Source organism: Cornus florida, unplaced genomic scaffold, assembly GCF_030987335.1.
Source record: "Cornus florida cultivar Cherokee Brave unplaced genomic scaffold, ASM3098733v1 CherokeeBrave_3.0.0_Hap2_Chr09, whole genome shotgun sequence".
In the NCBI taxonomy this organism is placed as follows: domain Eukaryota; kingdom Viridiplantae; phylum Streptophyta; class Magnoliopsida; order Cornales; family Cornaceae; genus Cornus; species Cornus florida.
The window spans coordinates 84,185,439-84,204,230 of NW_026775579.1; the positions used below are offsets into that span (position 1 = coordinate 84,185,439).

Sequence of the window (18,792 nt, forward strand, 5' to 3'; positions counted from 1 at the left end):
CAGATGGCACATCTTGAAAGCAACACCATCCATATCCGTTGATCCCATGAACCAAACCCACTTAAATATATTTTGTCCGTAAATGAGCTGGCTGTCATTCACTGATATGGCCCAATCAATCATACCCTCCCCCAAGGAAGGCCATACCCTTCAATCCTTTAGGACACACAATCATCATTGCAAACAAAAAACCAAAAATTCCAAACCATCCAGTGCCCAAACAAAACTTTACAGCTTTCATCTATTGATCAGCTGTCACCAGCCTTTACCTTGCCTCTCACTCACAACTCTCTCTCTCTCTCTCTCTCACACACACACACACACACACACTCTCTCTCTCTCTCTCTCCTTCACAAGCATTTTCCTCTTTCTTTAATACCACCCATCTCCCCCACCTCTGTCCCTCTATATATATATATATACTCATATACCTCTCTAAAACCCATAACCCACTCACCTCAAGCAATCTCTCTTTCTCTCTCTCTCTCTCTAAAATGGCATTTTCAATGGTTTTGTTTGTTGCTCTGGCAGTGAGCTCTTTGATGGTTGTCTCTGGTGCTGGTAACTTCTATCAAGATTTTGACTTGACATGGGGTGACCATCGCGCCAAAATTTTCAATGGAGGGCAGCTTCTGTCTCTCTCTCTAGACCAGACCTCTGGCTCTGGATTCAAGTCCAAGAGAGAGTATCTGTTTGGGAGGATTGATATGCAGCTCAAGCTTGTTGCTGGAAACTCTGCTGGCACTGTTACTGCCTACTACGTATGTTTATTTCCAACTCTCTCATCTTTAGCCTTTACTTATTAATTCAAATTATTGTATTTGATCAACTAAGAATATGTGTTTGAATATCAACTTTATTGGGAAATATTAAGTCTTTATTATGCACTAGCATTATTCCTCGTGGCCTACTCTAGACATCTTTTTATGGGTGAAAAAAAAAAGTGAAAGTGACATTATGAAAAAAAAAATTTATACTACTATATTCATGCATGAAGTGCGGAAGCTTTTGCATTTTTATAAGGGAATAAGGAATAAAACTTTAACTCGTCGAGAATAATGAATACACGGAATTACTTATCAACTAAATAATGACACGTATTATGACTTACTAAAATATATAAATATACTTTTTTATTTATGTAACGAGATATAATTAATTTCTACTCAGAAAAATTTGTCCCTAAGTAAATCTAATACATGACCTATTTTTGATGTGACAAAGAGTTACTAAGTTACATACGGAGTAATATGTATGCGGTGCCAACCAAAAAAAAAAAAAATTACATAATATATACGTATCATTGATTTGCGCCTAACATATCACGCGTGTCGGTACATTTAAATTTTTTTTTATCGTTGGAGTACTAAGCAATGACCATTTGCGTATATATTAGACTAACGTACACGAATAAGTACAGGGTTTGTGCCAACTTTCACATACTAGTTCTGTTACTTTCTATTTATGACTCGTTCACCATAAAGTAGACTTACTTTTTATCTTAGCATAAAAGTTTACCATGAAATCATATTTAAAAGTCCCTTAACATGGACCGTTAACATTTAAATAGAGTTTATTTTGAAATTGACTTGAATTGATTCTTGGTTGAAACTTCTTTCAATATATCATTGACATTAAAAATAATAGAATTATTTTTTCTTATAAAACAATTGGTATTGTTTGTGTTGCAGTTGTCCTCTCAAGGACCTACTCATGATGAGATTGACTTTGAGTTCTTGGGCAACCTTAGTGGAGATCCTTATATCCTCCACACCAATGTGTTCACTCAAGGGAAAGGGGGCAGGGAGCAACAATTCTATCTCTGGTTTGACCCCACAAGAAACTTCCACACCTACTCCGTCATCTGGAAACCCCAACACATCATGTAAGACAATATATATATACACACACACACGCACATCACTTTCTATTCTTACTATAACCTAAATAAACCAAAATTTGAATGGGGGAATGCTAGTATCAATATATATTTACATTAAATGCTCGAGTTCGATTCCCTTTGGTACGTGACATTGAGGCTTTTTACGTATCAGAAGGGATTAGTCTCACCAGAGGAGATTAATCTCACTCGGAGAGTGTACCTGGGGACTCCCCTCTAGTCATGTCTTAAACAATAACTAATATATTGCAACTTGCTTTCTGTGTTCAGTTTCTTGGTTGACAACACTCCCATAAGACTATTCAAGAATGCTGAATCAATTGGTGTTCCCTTCCCCAAGAACCAACCTATGAGGATTTACTCTAGCTTGTGGAATGCTGATGATTGGGCCACGAGAGGCGGGTTAGTGAAAACTGACTGGTCGAAAGCACCTTTCACAGCGTACTACCGGAACTTCAACGCCCAAACCTGTGCTGGATCTTGCACTCATGGCACCTCTTCTAGTTCAGCACTCTCAAATGGAGGGTGGCAGACGCAAGAACTCGATGACTACGGCCGGAGAAGATTGAGATGGGTTCAGAAGAATTTCATGATCTACAATTACTGCAGTGATTTAAAACGCTTCCCTCAAGGTGTTCCTCCAGAGTGTAAGCGACCAAGGTTTCTCTAGAAGACACAATTTCAAGTGGTGTTTGTATAATATAGTGAATGGGTGAAGATTCTTTATTTTTCTCTTTGCATTCAAGCTTCGGTTGGCCTGGTAGTTGATGTCAAATAAAATAAATTAAATTATTTTCATCTTGTTAGTTTTTTTGAGTAATGTACCAAATCTGTTTACTCAACTTGTGAGCTTGGTGGTGTTAATTTCCTTGTCAAAATAATCAAATGTCTTGTTACATTCACAATCTAGACTCTGTTTTAATTCTCTCCTTTGTCTTTCATATCTACAATCTACAAATAAATCCATTGTCTTCATATCTACTTGCCTAATTGTTGGGCCTAAGGCTTCTTGGACATGGATATTGTCAAATGTTTATTTAATCTTAAAACCATGACACTTATTTATTTATTTATTTATTACACATAACACATTCAACCAATGGGCATTACTCATCTCTTCAAGGAGGTTGAGTGTTCGTGTGTGCGTTTAAAAAAAAAAAAATCTCATCTCAAGTATTTTAAGAGTAAATGTGGTCAAAAGATTTAATACTGCTATCCAAATTTTCACCTTGAACATTTCATCAAATATGCATAAGTACCCATCCAGTTATTACATGGTAATGGTCCCGGTCAATCATCAATTGACATGTAAACAAAAAAGTGAAATAAAGCTGACATAAAACTTACACACTTGCTTGTGTGTTGATTGGTAATTTTTTATCCGTGACCATGTAATAATTTGTGTATAAGAGATATTCCACTTTGGTGTTTTTGTTTATTAGCAAAAACTGCATTTGAGGTAGCCTCTTTGTCAACCCTATATTCTCAAAAAATCACCACATTTTCTTGGTTCCTTATGGTAGTCTCTACAATCAGCCTAAGAAAATCCTACTATAAACTTAGAATTAGTAGTAAGTAAAAATAACACTCCACCTGAACTTATGTTAAACATAAGATGAACTTTTTGTGCAGATAAGATACAAGATGAACTTTTCCATCTGTCTTAAACATGATGTTCCGTTAGGAATACCATAGATCAAGTATGCAAATTTTTTTTAAAAAAAATAAAAAATAAAAAAATAAAAAATAAACATTGCCCCACTCACTGCATGCCAATTTTTTGTGACAACCATAGCATTATTAATCAAGTATTTGAACAAAATGCAATAGTGGAGAAAGACATTCGGTTGTGTCAGAAATATTTGTAAATGGGTAGTTTAGTCTTTTAATTATCCCTTATTTAGTAGATCAGTGTTAAATTCCTATTATAATTAGGTTTGGGTATTTTATATATATGGTGATTTCTTGTTAGTTAAGTTTTGGAACAAAAGGATTTCTCGTTAGACAATTATCAGAGCTCGCAAGGATTTTGAATCCTAATTCCTTCCCAACAGATAAGGATTTATTGTTAGACAAGTATCAGAGCTCACATCATTCTTTATATTTGATTGAGACTTAGTTTCATTGTCGCAGCAGAATGATGTTATGAGAGAGAATAAATTTGAATTAGTTTCATGGAATTAGATTCTTCACCGATGACGATGATGATGCCCATTAGCTAGCGTTCATTGCAGGACCTGCGGCAACTACATCAACAGAGGCACCAAGTTGAATTCCCACAATGAAGTTGTGCTTGACGACAATATCAAAACATATAGGTTCTCCTTCAAATGCAGCAAATGCTCTGTTGAGATTGTGTTGGCGAGAAACCCTAGAACTTCAGCCACCGTAATACAGTCAGGCGCAGAACTTGGACCCGAACCCTTAGCTTTCAGATCATTATGAGAAGGAAAGAGAAAAGGAAAGGGAAGAGGAAAAGAAGTTGGAAGAGCAGGAGGAGCAAACGATAGCTCTCCTAAAAATAATATTTGCAGCATTACCAAATTATGCCTAAAAAAGAATCCATGATGGTCAAGATCTTGATGATGATGCCCATGGTGAAATTTGGATCATTGATTTAAAGAGGAAAAAAGTTTCTGAAGAAACAGGTATTCACAACAACTCTCACCCCGAAGAAAAATTAGGACGAAGACGAACTCGATCTTCATCAGTTAGGTTTCCTAGAAAAGTTTACTCTTTAAGGGCAAGAAAAGAATGAAAGCAATGAAGACGATTAGATTAGTTTAGTTTGGTGCTGCATTGCAACATTTGGTTATGTAATTGCAGTGTCTGGTCACGTAATTATGATGATTTTATCTTCTTTTTGTTTGAGTCATCAATCTTTTAGCTACAACTACACAAATTTATCAATGATCATACCTCCTACAAACTATTTCAAATCAGTCTCACTAAAATTTTCTCTTTCAAATGCTCAATACTATATATTCAATGTCTTTACTAACAAATCAGTGGCGTAATGGTACCAGGCTCTACTTTCCAAAGGGAGGTAAGGAATCCAAATCTCGGTGGAGGCATGTGTGTGTGAGTACCAAGTAGGAAAAAAAAAAAAAAAATACATGTTAAAAAAGTAGAGCAGATTCAACAGATGGAGGAATTCCATAAATAATCACCATGAAAACATAAATATTCACACAAATAAACAATTCCATAAAAATTGGTAAATATGGCTGGCATTGTAAAAATTATTTTCTCTCCTAGTTTTGGACTATCATATCCTTCAACAACATTGAATAGCTCTCTAAAATCTTGTTATTTTCGGCTACACCTATTCTCAGTAGGATATAAATAGCTTGAAATGATATAAATAGCTTGAAATGCAGCTTCATAATTCATATGTGCTGCTACATGTGTGGTAAGTCCATTTTCGAGGCAGATTTCAATACTGCAACTCACCCTGCAGCCAAAATAGATTTTTATCTAAGATCTACATCCACACAGAACATGAACATTTACATATTTGCTATAATCATCAATAACTACCTTTGCCTGCTAGCTTCTTATCATTCTTTCAGACTATCTGGTTTGAAAATCCACTTTTGGAACGTGATTATTTCTTCAGTAGAGTCGGCAAACCTGACCTTTGGCCGCTGCAAACACTGTTAGGAGATCATATGAACATTGTAGTGTATGCTTTTTGCAGGATTATAATATTAAATGCCTCTGGAAAAACTTAAAATGAAAAGAACAAATCTATGCTAACAAAACTTGCTATAGCATAGTGTATGTAATATAACTTACCATACTTCTGCAGTGTATAGTCAGATCACTGTTTATTTCGCTGAGCCGACCTTTTGCCAATTGTTCTGCTTTGAAAGATTTAATGCAAGCTTCGTTTGATTGAAGTTCAAAATAACCAAAAAAAAAAAAAAATAGAAATGAAATAAAATAAATAGATAAATTACTTTTACTGTGGTTCTTTATCAATATATTTATTTTTGTCTTGAACATGGGATGGATTTTTCTGCAAATCAGATCAATTAGAAAAGAGAATTTTTGCCCTAGAAAGATACGATGGAAACTATAAAGAATGTAATTCCAATAATCCAATTGCAGTTCTCAAATGAGTTTGTTACCGCTGACATTCATTCCCGTCCTAATAGAAAGAAATTGTTCCTTTCTGATAGATCCTTGGCCTCCAGGGACTAGCCTTCTGAAAATTCCAGAATTTCACCATCATAAATTAAGAATATATTTTGATGACCCCTGATGGAAATTGGTCCACTTCATACCCAGAACTGCAATCAATTGCTCAATTTGATGGAGCAACAAACAAATAACCAACTAAACTTTCGAAAATAGATATAAAATAGATGACAAACAAATGTGTGGTCAGGACTACCATAAATGATGTATGCAGAACAAAAAAAATATCAACATTGGCCCACTCTCTGCAAGCCAACTTTGAGGGACAGACCCAGGAATTTGTGTTGGGAGCAATAACAGATTTTTTTTTTTTTTTTTTTTTTTTTTTTTTTTTTTGTAATTTCATGGGGGCAAAATGAAAATTTCATATATAATTCAGAAAAAGAAAATTCACTAGTATTAATACTATAAATAAAAAAAATTCAGTGGGGGCAATTCATTAGGTCCGTCCCTACCAACTTTGAATCTTAATACTCATCTTATTATGAACTTGAAGGCCTAGGCTCACCACAGTGATGTGCGCCTGTTAGCCAAATTTAGTGACAACCATAGCATTCAACTAACTTGTCTTGCCATCAAGACATCTTTTAGTTCTTTTACATTCAGTAATTCATCTGCCACTATAATACAGCACACTTTCTTCAGAAAGTTTTACAATTGTAGAATTCAGATTACAGTATGTTTGTAGTGCCTGTTTGAAAAATTAAGCTGCATAATATAACTAATGCAAATATGTACATCATCTGAGATAAATAGAAGTTATGCAAGCTTGAAGGGCATATTCCAATCACTATTGAAAATACAGAATAATTGGAACAAGATGGCTGTAGATTCTGACAAGTATCTCAAGGATTGAAAGAACAGAAACACATGAGAATATTATCATCAGAAAACCATAAAATCGCCCTCTCCTTAACTAACATTTCTAGTTCTTATTTCACAATACATATCAAAAGTTGTCAGTAGCATGTCATAAGATAGTGTAAATTCCTAAATTGCAGAACAAAAAGCAACAGATGTACATAAATATCAAATTGAGTTTGCAGAGGGTGAACAGGCAATAGTAATAATTACATCATACAAATGAAACAGGTAGAGCAATAAATACTAAAAAATGTATATTCAGTTCATTCATTACTAACCTGATTGATGTGTACAATATGATCATTGCCATCAATATCAGATTTCTTCAAAAATATTCTGAAGGTGTGATAATTCCTCAATCAACTGCAAAACTACCTCTTCAGTATCTTGCATCTGATTTCAGGAGAACTCAAATGCTCTGTCAGCATGCAGACGAATCGAAGCACAGTTCAGACAGTTGCAGAGTCCTCTGCATCCACGTGGATTCCTCTTAAGAATCCCCTTTGGAGGACAATTGACCAGAACTCTGGAAGGAACAAATGCTTGGGAAGAATTTTGATCCAATCTGACTGCTTCAATTGGCATTGCATCCTTAGAAAAATCTGCCTGTGATACTTTGTCATTTTCTTTAGTAATAATTGATAAACAATGAGAGGCTTCTGATACACCATCTCATGGCAAAGTTACAGGATTGAAAGGAGAGCATAACGACATAGATGTTGATGTTGTTTCATGAATCGAACTCATTTTATCATGGTTAGGCTCCAATTTCTCGAGTGCATCTGATTTAACCTGTTCAACTAATATCCGTTCCTTCTGAAAATCAGGACTCTGCATCTCAGTAGTCCTTTTAGCAAGTAATAAGTTTAGCTCATTACTAGATGAACCAACGGTGGGAGCCAATATGGCAGGTGACAGATTTGGCCCCTTATCACAGGTTTGATTCTCCACGGAAAAACATTCTGTTTTACATGAATCTATGGGGTTTTTCACTTGCGACCACGGGTAGAGTCATGGACACAAGATGATCATATGGTCATACCATACAAAAACAGCATATTTTTAGTGTGATCGCACAAAACTGTGACTATAATTACACAAGTACAATGACTAAATTAGACCATTTAAGACGCCTTCTAAGTAATTTACAGATGTAAAATAAAAAACCTTCTAAGAAATGAATTATTCATGAAAGAGTAATCTAAATATATAGAACTGATTTATAAGGTATTAAAAAAATCAACGCAATATGATAGTGATAACCTAAGTCAAAGAATTCTTCTCAATGGGTGTCGGTCTCACGCTTCCAGCACGCTCCCACTCTCATGTTTCACACGCGCTCTCGCTTCTAGTCTCACTTTGTTTGACTTAAATTGTCGCTTCCGCTCCCATTTTATGTGACTTAGGACTGATAAGAAACAATAGAAGGAAAAGCCAATAGTAAATAATTTACAAATTCGTATTTATGGAAACATAAGAGATTGAGAACATTAAGACAGATAACTAGCACGTAGCTCAACAACGGCTAAACTTAAACTCTGTTTGTTTCAAAATGATCTAGTATTTTTCCTTCCTATTTCTTGTCTTTTCATGAACATATTGAAAACAGTTGCATTTTTGGCTGAGACATCATTCATCAAACAGTACATGGACATTCACAACACACTTAGAAAATAGACATGTGTTAGCAATGGCTATTTGATACTGTCTTGTTAAATGGGCTGGGCTGCCTAGTTTTGGGCTGGTTGTAATGGGTTTCTCTTTGTTTGTCTTTCGGCTTGGTTAGCTTGTGCCAATTTCTTGTTTGGCTCTAGCTCCCTTGTAAATTATTACTCCACTTATAATTTGCTTAACTCCAATAGTTATTATTTAAGAAGAGACATATCATCTAAGCTAACGACTCCAGTGATACACATAATAAATTAACATATAAAATAATTGTAGGTGTCATAAATGAAGTGTAATTGTGAAATTATCTATTTAACTTTTTCTTTGTGAAGACTTGGAAATATTAGAAGTGTCTTGACATTTTAAATATATATTTTTTCCTTGTACGTGGCCAAGACAGCTGAGACACGGCATGGATACGAAAAAATATGTTTTGGACAGTTTCAAGACATAGCAAGGTGGTTTTGTAACTTAATTTTTTTTAGAAGAATGGGCTTCAATACAATTTTAAAAATATATTATGGATTAATTAGAAGAATAATAATAATTTAAGAGAACAAAAAAAAAACAAATATCTACCCTAATCTCCAAATTAGTTATTTCATTCATGATTTGTGTGAATAAAATGAATGAAAATTATTATTATTTTTATATAATATTATATATATACGTAGTATATATTTATGTATTCCTACCATATTCGTCTTCTACCTTATTTTATTTTAAATCCTTCAATATTGCTTCCTGATGTTATGCTTAAAATTTACTTAAATTTAAATTTTATCCTTACATTTTTCTCCATATGTTATAATGGTAAATGGGACCATAAATATATAATGGGTACAATTTTCATTTCAAATATACAGTGGCCTGGGTCCATCACCAAGGAAATGATGTGTGCCCCATATCCGGCACCACTAAGATTGAAAACTTTAACCAAAACATTGGTGCTCTATCCGTGAAGCTAGCGAAGGAAGAAATGGCTGAACTCGAAGCCATTGCTTCAGTTGATGCTGTTAAAGGTGATAGATTTGGGGGCATTTCAATCACTTGGAAGGAATCAAACACTCCCCCAATGTCCTCGTGGAAAGGCGAATGAACAAACCCCCATTGTCTTCATGGAAAGGTGAATAAGGGCATGACTCTGCCTCCTCTAGACCAATGTATGCTGTAATGATTTTGTAGTGTTTTAAAACTTGTTGGGTTCTATATTTCATGGTTTTCAGAAAAGGTGTATTTTCCACAAGTGCCTGGCTTGTGAACAAGAATAGAATAAATAGAATATATATGTACATATTTGTCATATGTGGTTATTCATGTATATGCACATATTTGTATATAAATGTATGAATACATATTGCAGAAAAACTACAGAATACAGCAGAGACAAATGTCAACAAATCAGCTTTGTGACTTTGCAAGCTGTATATTTTGATGCTTCTACGAAGTGTGATGTGCTTTTTAATAGTGTAAAAAAGTCCGCCAAACTTTACTCTGTTTGTTTCAAAATAATTTGTAGCACTTTTCCTTCCTATTTGTTGTGTTTTGATGAACTTTGCAATTTTTGGCTGAGACATTCATCAAGCAGTGCGTGGACACTAATAATACATTCAGAAAACAGACAATTTGCTAACTTTCATTTGCATATTCCCATATATGTATCAGTGAAAGAAATGAAAAATGATCAATCTTTATCATAAATTGCATTAATAATACAAAAGAGAAAGCCAAGTGTTTTGTACCGTGATCTTCGATAGGGATGCTAGTGCCGAGCCGCTTCAAGCTAGCCTCGCTGGTGGTCCGGACGGGCATGCACCGAATCACCGATAATTTGAATCTTGTCATCGGAAAAGCTGCAACCGAACACAAATTAATTTCATCAATTAGGTGAAAAATTAGGGTTAATTGCAGTAAGTTGAGCGTATGAATGTGAAAAGTGTTAAATGTACGTTGGCGATGAGGAATTCGTTGATGAAACGACGGTGGACGTCGTAGGTGTCGAGGAAGGTGACGCCGGAGTTAATGGGGGTGTTGGATGAGGGCGATCATGTCGGAGTCAGACTTCATTCTCCTCACTCTCTCCATCTACTCTCCTGTATAATATATATATATATATGTCGATATAGTGGTATTTATAGAGAGAGAAAGAGGGTGAAATTGTGAGAGACTCTATACAAATTGGTTGGAGAACGCAGACATGAAAGAGTAAAAGTTGGAGTTTTAGAGGGAGGTCCACGGTAAGCTTCTGGTGACACTCAAAGCGAATGAAAAGACACGTGGAAGAAAGGAGGGGTACTGTGGGAAACCGAAGAATTATGATGTGCTTTGGTAAAAGCGGTTGCATAGGTTGAGGGCAAAATGGGCAATAAAAAAATTGGACCACTTTCTCGATTTGTGCGTGTCATCCTTGCGCGGGGCTATGCTAATCTTCTCTGTTAAGCTCCGATTTTAGCGTACGTCCCAAAGGATCAATGGTAGATCGCGAACAAAACATATATTAGCGCAATTAATTAGCTTCTTTAACCAATGTGGGACACCTTAGCTCTTTCAAAAACGTGCTGTACAAAGCCTATTAGCCTACAAACACAATCACTGTTGTTAGAAGTATAATACTATAACTTTAGCATCAATTAAATTGAAAATACAGTCCATTCATATTACTATTGCAGGATGTATTTTATTATGTAATAATATAGAGTAAAATATTCAAGAAATACAGTAATCTATTGTGATGAAATCTAAATAGATATATGTATACAAAACTTCTGCTCCGATTAGTCTCCGAGCATACGAAATGGAGATGCAGACAGTCAAGTGAAATCTAATCTATGAAATAATTTGATTTATGGACAACATCGTTTCGTTAAATATCGTAATACAAAAAAAATCATTACCGCATAATATAAAGAGGAGGTTATACACATATGTACCGTAAAATTGATTTTTAACGGAATAAAAAAGACATATGGTAGGATCGTAATTATAAAATACGACCCTAATCGAAATGCATTCATTTGCCCATTTTGCCCTCAACCTATGCATCCAATTAATCGAGTGCAATATTCAACTACTGCAAACATTCTGTAAGTTAAATTGTGACTACAATTACACAAGTGCAATGACTAATTGGACCATTTAAGCCGTCTTCAAAGTAATTTACAGGAGCAAAAAAAAAGAAACTTCTAAAAACTGAATTACTACTCATGAAAGAGTGAGCAATCTAAATATTTAGGACTGATTTAACAGGTATTAAAAGATTCAGCAATATGATAGTGATGAGAAACAATAGAAAGGACAACCAATATTAAATAATTTACAAATCCGTATTTATGGAAACACAAGACGCACAAAACATATCGAAAAATAGTTCCATTTTTGGCTGAGGCATTTGTAACACCCCCACATTTTTCACGCATAAGTTGATTAGGCTTATACACGAAAAACGAGGAATATCAAAAACAATTGGCAATATACAAGCATGGAATACAAAATGATGATAATAAAAGAATTTAGACAGGAAAGGAACACTAAATAATATAACATCCATCCATCCTTTATTTAATACAGTACTTCATTACAACTTGGAAATCCTATGTCAAGGATCCCTAAATATAACCCTGAGAGTTCAACGTCAAAAGTAAATAAAAACTGAAACTGAAGTAATACATAAAACTTCTACCCTGAACTGGATCGTAAGAGTAGATGAGTTCGGATGGTGGTCCCTCACTGCTAACCTCAACCTTGGAACGGGTACTGACCGTATCCTGAAATAACAACAATGGTGGGTCAACCCCACGAGCAAGTCCTCTCTACTATGACCCAAATCAGAGAATCAAATAAATTAATCATTTATATCCGGATGAGTACTATATCTGTATACATCCTAAGGGAACCATCCAATGTATAACATGACCTCGACCAGAATAGACGGTGATCACTTAGACTCACACTAGGTGGTTAAGTGTCGCCTTTCCCAACCCGGGAAATAAGCTATTATACATGGTGCACGAGACTGACAACACAGACTATAACGAACTACACAGTGATAACACCTCTCAAAGTACTGATGAATATACTGAGCATATAAATTAGGCAACACATGCCAATAATATTACTAAACATACTGAGCATGTCAATTAGGCAACACATGCCAATAATATTAAACCACATACCCCGACAGCCACACATCTGTCTATAGCAACGAATGCATAAGGTATAAATGAGTCTAAACTTATTAGCCAGCTCACATGGTTCTATATGGCAACACATCCATATAATATAAATGCGACATAATAAACAGTTCATTTATTCCCTGAAATGCACACAGCATAATAATCATGGTTGATATATGATTAACAGTATAAATATCCCATAACATCTAATGGATAACTTATATGACGATAACCGTGACATTATTAACAGTACTAATGAATACCATTTAATAAAATAATAACACCACCTATAGTAATGTTGTTCAAATGAATCACATTCATATCCGTACGGTAAACGGGCCAATTAAGGTTTAGAAATATTAATCGGCCATAATAATACTTAACGGGTATTAAAATAATAATTTCGTGGCCCGTTAAACCCGTAAATACCAACGCAGTACCTAAAAATCCAAGTTTAAGGTTCTGGAATTTACAAAACAAGCCCTAGGGGTATTCTGGTAATTTTCAACAGCTGACAAGGCCCCTCACGCGCCCCCACGCGCCGCCCTAAGCTTCCCCACGCGCAGCCCAACCTTCCCCACTCTCCCACGTGCGTCTGGCATCAGCCACGCGCGCGCACGCGCTCCCACGCGCGCGTTGATGGCTTCCTGCTGACGTGGCGTCCTCCGGTTGGTTGGCTGCATCAGCTTTCCTACATGCGCGCCACACCGGATCAATCCACCTACCTTCCCTCCATCCAACGCTCACGGATCCGGGTGTACTGCGGTAACATGGACCGCGGTGCACCGGATCAATCGCTGCTGTTTGATGGTCCAGATGCGCGCGCATACCCTCCTATGGTGCGCCGCATCACACCGGATCACTCCGGTCATCTCCCCCATTGCCGGCGACCGGAAAACTCGCCGGAAGGTCGCCGGAAATTGCAGAAAAGCCCCGGAAAAATCTAGAAAATTCTAGAAAAATCCCTAAAGCTTTATTTAATTATTTTCGGCCATTATTAATTTCATAGGATATTAAATAAATATATACCATCCTATATAATTAAAATTTCATTAATTTAATAAGATAAAATTTATAATTTATTAATCTACTAACCTTGGCTCTATGCATACAAATAAACTAAACAATTAATTTATTAATTCAAAGGGGAAAAGTAGATAATAACTTGCCTTTTTTGGATTTAAAATAAATCCGCCGGTTGCGCGTAGTCGGGTAAATTTCTCCTACACCGGTCCAAACTCCTTTCTTTCTCTCTCACCTTTCTTCTTTTTCTTTCCTCTAACCACAACTCTCTACTATTTTAAATTGGTTTCTAACTTACCTTCTCAGCAAACTAACTAATATTTATACAAATTAAAATAATATAAATATTACAAATATCTAAATTTATATTAAACTCACCACATTCCCAACCATATGGCTTCAAGTCTTACCTATAAATATTAATGAAATCCTATCCTAATCTCTAATTTCATCATGACTTATGATTTATAACTATTATTATTATTATTATTATTAATAAACAATTATAATTAATATTATTATATTATTATTATTATTAATAACTATTATAATTATTATTATTATTACATAAGAATACATTATATCATCATAATACTTTATAACATAAATATAATACTTTAATTAACTAATAATGCTTAATTAAACATAATCAACAAATAAAATTATTAATAATAATACATGCACAATTAAATGAATAAATTTACTATTTTAACATATACAATTAATTTACATGCACCATTAAATGAACTTAATATAACAATGTAGCATGCACAATAATAGGTAAAGAAATCCACACATAAATGAATTTAAATAAACTAAACTCTTTAATAAAATACGGGGTATTATAGCATTCATCAAGCAGTGCGTGGATATTCATAATACACTTAAAAAAAAAAAAAAAAAAAGGAGGAGGAGGAGGAGGAGGAGGAGGAAAAAAGAAAGAAAATCCTAAATCATAACACTTGGAAAATAGACCGGACATTCATGAGTGAAAGAAATTAGCATATGATCAATATTTATCATAAATTATAATAAAATAAAAAAGAAAATAAAGTGTTCTTATTAAACAATCTTAATAATCTTAATTAATTCAGCGCTTAAAATTAACACTTACCAAACAAGTTTTTAAATTAATACATTCAGTGCTTTAAATTTAGTACATAAAAATTTTAGTACTTAATTTTTCATTGTATCAAAATGGAGGTTCAGTGATTTATTCTTAAAGAAATCTTGTTCACCAAATTTTTTTTTTGGCACCAAAACTTGACCATCATCTTATTTTAGCCTTTTAGCCCTTTAGAGAGATGAGAGGGACTCCCAAATGCCTGATAGGTAAAATTCTAAGTTTCAAAGATCGAGTAGGGAAAGAATTTGAAATCCAATTGGTATTTATTTATATTTTTTTTTGAGAGATTAGCTTCAATTGTTATTATTTAAGAAGAGTCGTCCTATCATCTACTCAGTGATATTACATAATAAATTAAGATGTAGAATAATTATACATGTCATTTTACCCTTTTTATTTGTGAAGATCTAAAATGCACATACACTTCAAACCACAACTATAAATATTCTAAAATTATATTTTATTTTTACTTAGACACGACTAAAACAGTTGAGACACATAAAAAGGACATTCAAAACACAACATAATAGTCTTATAACTATATATATATATTTTTTTTAAAAGGATGAGATTCAATACGATTTAAAATATATTATGAATTAATTAGAAGAATAATAATTTAAGAAAACAAAAAAATAACAAATATCTACCCTAATCTTTAAATTAAATTAGTTATTTTATTCATGATTTGTGTGAATAAAATGAGTAAAAATTATAATTATTTTTATTATATTACATATATATATATATATATATATATATATATATTTGGAGTAAGTGCAGTAAACACCCCTCAAGTATATTTTTAGTAGCGCTTTTACGTCTAATTGAAAAAGTGTGTAATAAACACCCCTAATGTTTTGAAATTGTGCAAAATTATCCCTATGTCAGAAATTTGACATAAATTATTGATATAATACCCATTTTGCCCTTTTAATCTTCCAAAAATACCCCACCACCAACTTTTTCTTCCCTCACCGCCAGCTCCTCCCACCACCGTCTTCTTCTTCTCCACCACAAACCCAATCTCTCACAACCCATCTTCTACCTTCAGTCCTCCCCACTGCCCACTTCTCCAGACCATCACTTTCTCTCTCTAAACCCACCATCACAACCCAATTCAACCTTTCAAAGCCATACCCATTTCGCAAATCTTTGGTACAACCTCTGACATGTTCAGTTTATGTTGTTTCAGAGCCTACCCAGCTGAAGTCGACTAGCAATGATAAACCATTCCCAGTTGAGGTTTCAAGAACAATCATGGAGTTGTCCATAAAAACACAGTTCAAAAACAAAAAAATGCAAAATATATATAAAAATAAAAAATAAAAAATAAATTAAAAAAACCCCACATTTCAGGCAACAAAAAAGGAAGTTAGCACTGACAGCGCTCTCCTCCGTCTCCAATTTCCCTTCCATCCTTGGGCACCGTCACGACGAGCTCGCCGTTAGTACTGACAGCGCTGGCCAACTCTGGCCTCGCCAACGTCAATACCTCCACGCATCCACCACCAGCTCATCCAATAACAATTCAACCCCATTGCCACCGCCTCTGACCACAATCTTGGTCATGCCCGGGTAAATTTTGACGCCGAGCCCTCCCTTGCTCGCCGGCCGTCGATTCCACCGGCCAAGCTCGCCGCCGAGTCATCCACGGCCGAGCTCTCCACAGCTGAGCCCATCTTCTCACCACCGTCCGTCCTCTCTGCCCTCGCTCCATCAAAGCCGAGCTCGCTGCCGCCTCCATCATCAAAGCCGAACTCGCCGTCGCTCACAGCCGAGCTTCTCCTTGCCCGCCGGGGCCGCGACGCATGGGGTTTCTGGGTGAGCAAAACAAGTCACTGTTACCTTCCCAAAAAAACTGGATGAATAGAGAGAGAGAGAATCCAATCCAACCTCCAAACCCAGTCCAAACTAGATGAATAGAAAGATCCAAAAGATGATCACCAAATCTCCTTAAAAGAGGGGTGGTTGACCCAATATATACCAATGCCGTTTCTGGGTGAACAAAACGAGTCCGGGTCCTTTTTGGTCTTTTGCACAAAATTTTGTTTTTTTTTTTTATATATTTTATAAAATTGTTAACTAAGGGCACTTTAGTCAAGTTTGGTTTTAAATGTGCCAGAGGGACTTGATTGCACCAAATTGAAACTTGCGGGGTGTTTTTTGCACCAGAGGGGTGTGATATGCACTATATGCATATTTGAGGGGTGTTTTTTGCACTTAACCCTATATATTTTAATGTATTCATGTTCTACATTTTTTAAATTTGTTTGTAATGCTCATGTATCACGTGAAATTTCGAAAGTGTCCAAATAAAAAACTTTTAATAGCAGACAATTATACCCTTTTATATATATATATATATATATATATATATATATATAGCTTGTTTCATTCACGTGATTTGCCGTATCGTTCGATATGCGATCATTTGTCCTGGAGTTGTTGAATATAAACAGATAGTTCTATTATTTCGTTCACTTCGAAAGGATTGGTGATTCTTCGGTTATACAAGTTGAAAGTGGTAAGGTTTATTACTTTATAAACCTTATATAAAGTAATTGTTTGCATAAAATTCTTACTTTACCTCAAATTTTTGCACAGTATTTTCTTCATTTTCATATTGTATTTAATGGGATTTTCATATCTTCTTTCCATATATATATTTTTTATTTTTGTTTTCAAATTGGGAATTTTTCAAATGTTTTCATTTGATTTTCTTTTTAGTCTGATCAGATCTAATTGTTTTATTTTTGAATTGACACATGGTAAACACTAAGAAAAATTACATTCACTGAGCATGCGTTTTCTACTTTGCACTCGTGTAAGCAATGGCGATGGACCTCTTATCACAGTGAGTAAAAGTCCCACAAACTAAATATAAGAAATTACAAATATGTATATATATATATAAAATAATAATAATTTTAATTAAGTTTGGGTAGAGTGTACTCCCATGAACCCACTCTCATATTAAAAGACTTAATACCCACTAAAATAGGATACTAATATTTTTTGAACCTGCATATATATACAATCTAAATAGCTCAATTAAGGTATTTTATTTTATTTAGAACACTGAAATTGAGTGGTTTTTGAAGTCTTAAAAAACCAGAAACACATAATATAGTAGTTTTTAATTTCAGTCATTGGATGAAATCTAACAATTAAGATAGAAATCGCGTATATTACTCCCTGCACACTAGGGAGTAAGTGAATGGGACTGTATACCATATATATATATATATGTGTGTGTGTATGTATGTAGTGGATTAAACTACCTGGTAAAGGGATATATATATTACTAATCTCATAGAGTCTTATGTGCACATTAGCTTATATTTTTTTAAAAAAATAATTTTTTTTATTTTTATTTTTTATATATATCTCTAACAACAATTTTTTTTATTTATTTTTATATATCTCTAACATTTAGTATTTTTTTTTTCTCTCTAGCATTGTATCTCTCTCTTTATTTTTCAATCTTTTTAAGTTCAAATTGGACTGGTGAAGTGTTTTATTTAAAAATTATATAAGAAAAGTAGACTATTTATTTATATGGATTTGTAGTGATGGATTATCTTCCGTTGAGATTTTTATCCATACCTTGATTAAATTTAATTAGTAGTAATTTTATCTAATTAATTGGTGAGGCAGGCTCGTGATCTTACTCTTCACATATAATTTCTCATTGCGAAGAATTGCATGCTATGATAAGTTTTGCTTATCATGTACATTGGTACATACACTAGTCACGTGGATTTGTACGGTTTTACCAATATAACCATGATTCGGTGAATTTTGACTTTTTTTATTATCCATCTTTAGCATAA

At 34.4% G+C, this 18,792-nt stretch overlaps 1 protein-coding gene, 1 long non-coding RNA gene and 1 other non-coding gene across 5 annotated transcripts; 1 reads left to right on the forward strand and 2 right to left on the reverse strand.

Moving 5' to 3' along the window:
* Window positions 1–301: 301 nt before the first annotated feature.
* LOC132274769 (xyloglucan endotransglucosylase protein 1-like) lies at window positions 302–2,805 on the forward strand. The gene is made up of 3 exons (XM_059776108.1): window positions 302–761; window positions 1,692–1,885; window positions 2,171–2,805. Exons 1-3 carry the CDS (start codon window positions 495–497, stop codon window positions 2,568–2,570), a joined length of 861 nt encoding a protein of 286 aa, XP_059632091.1. The 5' UTR covers window positions 302–494; the 3' UTR covers window positions 2,571–2,805.
* Window positions 2,806–4,935: 2,130 nt separating this feature from the next.
* Window positions 4,936–10,867, reverse strand: LOC132274770 (uncharacterized). 3 transcript variants are annotated; one of them, XR_009470503.1, is made up of 6 exons: window positions 10,585–10,867; window positions 10,378–10,488; window positions 5,863–8,375; window positions 5,699–5,763; window positions 5,441–5,556; window positions 4,936–5,354 (listed from the first exon to the last, which is right to left on the reverse strand). It is a non-coding gene; the product is annotated as an uncharacterized LOC132274770 (long non-coding RNA). The 3 variants fall into 3 exon arrangements; XR_009470501.1 differs by having other exon boundaries at window positions 5,699–8,375; XR_009470502.1 differs by having other exon boundaries at window positions 5,699–7,573; window positions 10,585–10,864.
* A 137-nt stretch (window positions 10,868–11,004) lies between these two features.
* LOC132275532 (U6 spliceosomal RNA) lies at window positions 11,005–11,105 on the reverse strand. Its single transcript, XR_009470669.1, has one exon. It is a non-coding gene; the product is annotated as a U6 spliceosomal RNA (small nuclear RNA).
* Window positions 11,106–18,792: the final 7,687 nt, after the last annotated feature.